Source organism: Lytechinus variegatus, chromosome 14 (genome assembly GCF_018143015.1).
Source record: "Lytechinus variegatus isolate NC3 chromosome 14, Lvar_3.0, whole genome shotgun sequence".
NCBI lineage: Eukaryota > Metazoa > Echinodermata > Echinoidea > Temnopleuroida > Toxopneustidae > Lytechinus > Lytechinus variegatus.
This window is the reverse complement of record NC_054753.1, coordinates 28,912,892-28,920,457: the sequence shown is the minus strand read 5'-3', so window position 1 is coordinate 28,920,457 and position 7,566 is coordinate 28,912,892. Positions and strand designations below refer to the sequence as shown.

General features: G+C 34.5%; 1 protein-coding gene across 2 annotated transcripts in view; it reads right to left on the bottom strand.

Annotated features, from left to right (window-relative positions):
* Positions 1 to 262: 262 nt before the first annotated feature.
* LOC121427186 (condensin complex subunit 1-like) overlaps positions 263 to 7,566 on the bottom strand; it is a 48,035-nt gene continuing 40,731 nt past the window's right edge. For both annotated transcript variants that reach the window (XM_041623454.1, XM_041623455.1), the window contains exons 29-32: positions 6,707 to 6,890; positions 5,384 to 5,519; positions 4,819 to 5,084; positions 263 to 2,041 (exon numbers count right to left, since the gene is read on the bottom strand). In XM_041623454.1, coding sequence (XP_041479388.1) covers positions 1,901 to 2,041; positions 4,819 to 5,084; positions 5,384 to 5,519; positions 6,707 to 6,890 — 727 coding nt within the window. In that variant the 3' untranslated portion in view covers positions 263 to 1,900. The remainder of the gene's footprint in view (positions 2,042 to 4,818; positions 5,085 to 5,383; positions 5,520 to 6,706; positions 6,891 to 7,566) is intronic.

Sequence of the window (7,566 nt, the reverse complement as noted above, 5' to 3'; positions counted from 1 at the left end):
CATCACCACCACAGTCCACCACCACCAAATATATCATAGCACTCATATTTCACAATCACCAATCATTGAATCAGGTCTCATAATCACAATTCTTTTCAATGAACCAAAAGAAAATTCCAATATCACATCAAAAATTAAAATCTCATCAAATCCCAATCAAATCTTTTCACAGTTCAGTTCATACAACATGTCAATCAGAAATGCTATATCAAAAACTGAAACAAATGAATTATATCAACGATAATTCAATCAAAACATTGCATGCCAGATTTACAAAGATATTTATTATATTTAAAATTAATTTAATATTAGATTCATAATAAAAGGACACTGCATGGTCATTTAATCATTACAGAAAGCTTAGAATCATATGTTCTGCAGCTTCGTTGAATAATAAAATTCTTCTCAAAATATTAAATTATAAATCATAAAAATTCATGACAAGCTTGTTAAATATAGGACACGTTTCACAGTTAAAAATGAATTTAAAAAAAACCCTCTCTACTGTTACAGGTAGACTACTGGGCGGATTTACATATGAATCACATTAGTCTTAATGGTACTGGGGAATATCAACATTTTAACAATCTTTATTCACATTTTAAAAGCACTTCAGGTTAAATGTGAAAGTTACTTGGTACTTATAAACTAATCAAGGGAAACATGACTCCATATCAAATTAATTGTACTGTAAGTTGAATAGGTACCCTGCAGGATAAGATATTTAAATGCAATGGCATTGGAAGTGGTAGCCTGAGCTAAAGCCCGGCTGATAAAGATAGTGCACCTCAGAATAGATTCAAAGCATTTCAGTACCGGTATTTTAAAAGCAGAAAATCAGTATTTCGGTGAGGAAATCAGTATTTCCGAAGAAATGCCATAGGGCTACACATAAAACTGAAACTTAGAAATCAGTAGTTTGCATGAAACCATCAGTATTCTTCTCATTTTTCAGTACTAAATACTGAAAATCAGTACTAGTTGGAACCTCTGTAGACTACTATTAAATAGAAGAAACTATATGAATTCCTATAATTATACTTAATATGATTATTAAATCTGTGAATGTTTTGTCTCAAGGGTGATGAGATAAATCATTATTTAGAATGCAAATTTGATATGGGGAACTGTTTTTTTTTTCAGGGGCAGGGATTCGAAAATAGGGCCCTCCCAAAGTCCACCTTAATGGAAATTAATGATTCTTGCCGTAAAAGCCTTAGTAAGCAAAAGTTTGAAGCGTGATAAGAATCATTATCAGAAAAAAAAGTGTGTACGCTTATGCCCCAAGGTCCCTTGAAAGTAATTCCACACATTTATTATACATAACAAGCAGACTAATTGACAATTGTAAAAACATGATATGTAAACAGCACATCAAATTTTAAAAGTATATTAAAAGAATTCTAATAAATTTACATGTATGACATTGACCAATCTCCAAGTATTTACATGTTTTTTTTAAGAATCCGAAAAAAATTTCAGAAGAGGGTGAATTCTAGATTCATGACATTACTTAACTGAGATATTTTTATATAAAAATGCACCAAATACCCATCACAATTATCCTTGAAATTTCTTTTATCAAAACTTTTAAAAAACTTTTATATGATCCCCAGCAAATTGCCACTATATTCTGTTTTATAAACTTCTTTGAATACTCCATCATGACATGTTATGTTTCATGCTTTAAATATGTTGTTTATTAAAGATATGGAAATAAATTCCGTTTAATTCAATGAAAAATATTCTGTATTTGGTCCGGGTTACCACTAGATTCTATACACGATATCTGAAAGTCACTAAATTTCTGAAACTAAGGGGATTGTTAGCAGTTCAATGGCTCGATAATATACACATGGAAAATGAGGAAAATAGACTGGTAAATATACACGTCTTTCTTCTAGGTTTCCACCTGTTGAGAGGTTCGTTGTCTGCGAGATCTGGCTGGTGTCTTACCCTTAGGCTTGGTAGATTTCTTGACCGATCTTGATTTGGATGGTTTGATATTCTCCTCATCCCCATCCTCGCTATCAAGATTCATCTGAAATATGGATGCAAATTTAATTTAAAAAAAAAATGGTCAGAGCCGAGGGCCAAATCGAGATTAGTCTGTGTCATGCTTAAAATAATTATTCCTGGCCCCAATTTCGCACAGGCATAGGCATGATTTTCCCCGCTGAAAAAAGTCAAGGGTCGCTAAGTCACCACTGAAGTCTGAGGCGCCCCATTCGGGGTTACAAGCTCTTGCATAGAAAAGAAAGTGATTTTTCAAGGTGATTCCGCATGACAGTTTTCTCATATGACTCTAGAGAATATGATGCCTGGACAGGTCTCACCAATATCACAAATTTGACATTGGGTTAACTATCATGGTAACAGGCTCAGGACCAATCATATCAATGTCTCCATGGTAGTAACAGTAATATCAACTCTACCATAATTATAACAGGGTTCCCAGCTTTTCAAGAAAACAAAATTCTTGATTTTTCCATGACAAAGTTTAAAAATTCCTTGATAATCATTTAAACCCATTCCCAGTTTTGCATGTTTTTTTAAGTTGTTGAAGTGAATTACATGTATATTCAGTATAAAAACAATAATGTGAAAGTAATTAGTACCACCATAACCAGTCTTTCAATATTTTTATTCATGATTCATTAGAAAATGGGAATTCATATAAAAAAAATTGAACATTTCTAAAATTAATGACTATTATTTGATGAATTTTCATCAAACTTGAACAATTTTTGTTGGGTACTTTTATAGATACTTCACCTTCAACCGACTGACAACTTTGATGAAACCTTGGAATGTGACACAATTTTTTACTTGTAACGTGCATGAGCTCAATGCATTAGTATCATGTTACATTATGAATCACACAACAAAATGGATTACTCTTCATGGAGATGATTTCATTAAACTAATAGTAATATTTATTTTGCTCTGAGCCATTCAGATGCAGGAATTTCAGTAGCTTATAACAATTCGTCAGTGACAAATCACTATTTACTCATTTCATGAAATCCTACTACCATCATTATTTTTGAGACAAAAGGCAGCAAGTGACATATTGGCCAAAATATGAGTTTTTAATGTATTTACATTTTTAGAAATTTATTTCTTTTCTGGTAAAAAAATATCATTGAATAACACTGATGCAGCTATGAGATAAGGCTGTTTAACCATCATATATGCATTGGTGTCTAAGTAAACAAAATTTTTTCTCTTTTACACGAATATACACTTTTGTGACTTGCTTCCTTTTGTCACAGTAGACCAGCATATCCGCCAATAGTTATGAAAATAGTTAGGAAAGCACCTGTCATGTGCACAAAGAGTTTTCTTTTTTATTGTGGTGTAAATGACCTCTCATGATATAGTCTAAGGTGACATGAATACCATGATCAAACATTCACCCTCCACCTCATAAATCCCTCCAATGATTTAATCCAATCGCGCTCATAAAACAGGTGCAGTGTGCTATTGTTTTATGGGATGTCTGAGGGGGTATGACAACCAAGGGCAGTATATTGAGCATCACTATATAGCTTCTTGCTCTAACCAAGTTGGACTCATTACCAGATTGTGGAGCTAACATTGATAATGATTAATCACTAATTGGTGCATTAACCCTAAATCTCCCGGGGTATTTTGATTATTGTCATTCCCGGGGGGGGGCATTATGGCCCCCCCCTTAAGATCTCGGCCGCCGATCGCGCGAGCGACGCAAAAATTTGCACGCTGGTAGTGTGCGATGTAATCTACAAGGCTGTATGGTAAAATTTTCCAAAATAATGAGATTTTATTTTATATCAATTAATTATGCTAATTTATGCATAAATCATACTTTTTGCTCTAATTCACTAAATAAAGCTCCTAGAATGCTAATTTTTGGTAAAAATTTTCTTTGTAGCATTCTTAACAATCGTAATTCAAAAAAACTTTGGTTTGGAAATAAATTTCTGATGTATTTTATTGTTTTATGAATTTCTTATGTATTTCTCTGTTTTTTTACTTTTTTATTGTTTTTTCAATGGAAATTGTTCCAGACATAATTCTGATCATAAACAAGGCAAAATTAATTAAGTTTAATCAGTAAAAGTAGAAATAATGATACATTTATGAATTTAGGCTAAATGCGCAATTTGCATTGGATTTGTACATGAAATCACGTTTATGAGCAATTTCGGGTCTGACATGCACTTGCATAATGTTGCGTAATGTCGTAACCGCGTACCCGGGCGTCACAAATTTGGTCTCAAAATTTGCGCGAGACTTGAATGTAAAAAGTCAGTGAGCTGCGAGGTGAAAAAATTTCGCGCAGCAGATATATCGCGAAAATTGTTGAGGGGGGGCCATTATGGCCCCCCCGGGAGAATTAGGGTTAATGTTAGTTTAATTAATGTTTGGTCAATGAAAGCCTATTATCCACTTGAGTTAACTCTTAATGGTTTGCCTAATGGTCAATTGGTATCATTGCTACTTCCTCATATAAAATATCTATACCCCCTCAATTTTAACTAATGTTAACGGGCATAAAATACATGTTGTGTTGTTCAAACTGAAGGGGGGGGGGTGAAACAATAGATCACCCCTCCCCATGAGCCTACTGAACAATAAGTGTGCTGCTTGAACTTATGCCAGTGCCATTGACCATTTCATAAATTATCAGGGATTCTTTGCAAAACACCTGCCCTAGGTAAGCATATCAGGTTGGTTACAAAGCAAGTTGCATTTGATTTTTTGAGCAGCTTTTGGTTGCATTTTTTTCTCCAAAGGGCCCTCGTAAATCCAGTTCCAAAATTTTGGTCTTACCTTGGGTTTTGGAGGAGGAGCAAAGACATCGTCACTGTCCTCATCGCTTGAGAAGGGTATAGGAGGGGGTACTTTCCTACGCCCCTTCCTGCTCACCCTCGGGGCGGAACCGGGGTCAGGGAGAGAGGTATTGAGAGGATCCGGCTTGCGCCTGGTACGGACATCGTCTTCGATGTCGTCATCGTCTTCCTCGTTGCTATCGCGGTTCAGATCTTTCTCCTTCAGGGTCCTGGCAGGGGTCTGTCCCTTCTTGCCTCTTCTCTTGCCTGTCAATAGAGGGCAGTAGACAGTTTTATAAGCAATATCACATGGACTGGATACATGAATACAGTCAAAAGTGATCTTGGATATCAATGCAACTAAATGCCTCAGTTGAATCTCTTGGGGCTAACTGATAGCTCAATTAAGAAGAAAATTGACTTTAAATCTTAGATTTCATAATCTAGTCTAAACCTTGCTTTAACTCAATTTTCATATTTATAAATCATTTTACATTACATTCTTATACTCAAACCAACAGGGATTCAAGGGCGGGGGGGGGGGTGATCTTTGATGATCAGTTTACCTGGTGTTTTGGCATTCTTCTTGGTGAGTGCTGCAGCAGCCGATGATGCCTTGGATGCTTTCTCGGCTGTAGCATTTTCATCGGCTCCCTTCAGATGAAACTCGTTTATCTTCTGTTCATAATCATCGACCTGGACCTGGTGAAAATACAATCAACAGGTTAGAATCACGGAAAACCTCAAAATTGTTGCTTTATTCTTCCGTTTCCTTTCCATATATGTGAGCAAGTACAGGCAACTCTGCTTGAATTGACCTTCCATGCAGGCCAACTCCACCCCAGAAACATGTGGATTTGAATAAATAGAGAAAAACACAAATAAGTATAATACTGAAAATTTCATCAAAATTGGGATTAGAAATAAGAAAGATATGAAATTCCACAGTTTTGCTCATTTTGCACAAACCATTATATGCACAACTCAGTGACATGGAAATGAGAGAAATTATGTCACTACTTTTTTGTTTTTTATTGTTTAAATTATACATTATACAATAATAACGACAACAACAGCAACAACAACAATAATGATAATAATTTCCATAGATGCTTGCACAAATGCAGGAAAACAACTGTAATTTTCTCTACAGCAGGGGCAGCCTTTTTGGCCTATGAAATGATGGTTGTGAATGGAGGTCAGAGTAGACCCCCTATTAAAGGGTTAAAGGGGATTCAAACCCAAGTAAAACTTGTTTTAAGCCGGAAAAGAAAAATCAGACAAGTTGATATTTGAAAGTTGGTAAAATATTGAATAAGAAAGTTACATATAAAAATGTACATGTTGGAAAAGGAAATAAATGAAATGAAAAGTTATGAATTTTAAAAAGCTGTAAAAATTGGTAATAACTATACGCATGGAGACTTCAAATTGGCAGCATATATGATGTCAGAGTGATGTAAGCCACAAAATTTTAGCAATAAAATGGATGAAATTCATTTTTTCAAAAGTTTTACTTCAAATTAAATTTTTTCTTTCAAGAGTACAAAAAACAATATAATACCTGGGTTATATTTAGATTACTGCCCCAGGGAAATGGGTACTTAGGAGAAAACCACAAATCCCGAATTATCAAGTACAAGGCCTATGAGAAATTTTTCCTTGCGCCTTGTCATAATTTACTTACCCAGTTGCCAATTTGAAATCTACATAGTCTTAGGGATCTCAATTTTAAAGCAGCATTAACTTTCTAATTGCTAGTCTGATTTTTTTTTCAAACTTTCACTATTCAATTTAATATATTTTTTTCCTGTCAAACACAACATTTTATAACCAAGGTTGGAATCCCTTTAACTCTTCGATAGTAACATGATTTTAACCCTACTAACCTTTGTTTCTTGTTTGACAGCCTTCTTGGCTTTTGAAATGATGGTGGTGAAATACCCATAGACCTCAGCATCAGCAAGTTTATCAGCATAGCAAGCAACGTTCTCCTGCAGCTTGCGGAATCCCTTCTCGTTGAAGTTGAGTAAGGAGAGGCAGAAAGCTAGCTCGCGAACCTGTGCTTCGGATCTTGAATGTGTAAAAAAGAACACTAGTTAGATCAATTCTAGTTACGTGAACCCTGTTAACATACTCCAATACTGTAAGTAATATTGAAGGAAACCAAACCCAAGAAGAGAAGCAAACCAAAACCCAAGAAGAGAAGCAATCTTATTGGAAAGAGTAAAAAGAGAGGAACAATTAAAAAAGTTTCATCAAAATCGGTTATGAAATAAGCAAGTTACGGGAGTTTGAAAAGTCTTGTTGTACTTTCTATGGGGATCCTCAAATTGGCAAATGTGCTTCAAAATGACTGATTTTGTGGACAACTCTTCATTTGTTTTGTACACAATTTTTCAGATTTTCCTCATTATCTTTCAAATTGTATCTTGCCTCCTTCTGAGCACAACATATGTCATGGGAAAATATAATTCACACAGCTTATGCCAAGGTCAGGAGGAGATAATGTAAAATAAAATTCACATTACAATGGTTCCTAATTATTGCTCACCAATTTACAGATATTCCGCGACTTTTAGATCAATTTATCTTAACTTGAAAGTTTCATTTTTAAATATCTTAATTTGACAACTGCATCATATTGGATGTATTCCAATTTGTATTTTATATCATCAATGTTTTACGATCAATGAAATAAATGGGATCAATTCAATTAATGAAAAAAAATGACATGGCATTAAAATAA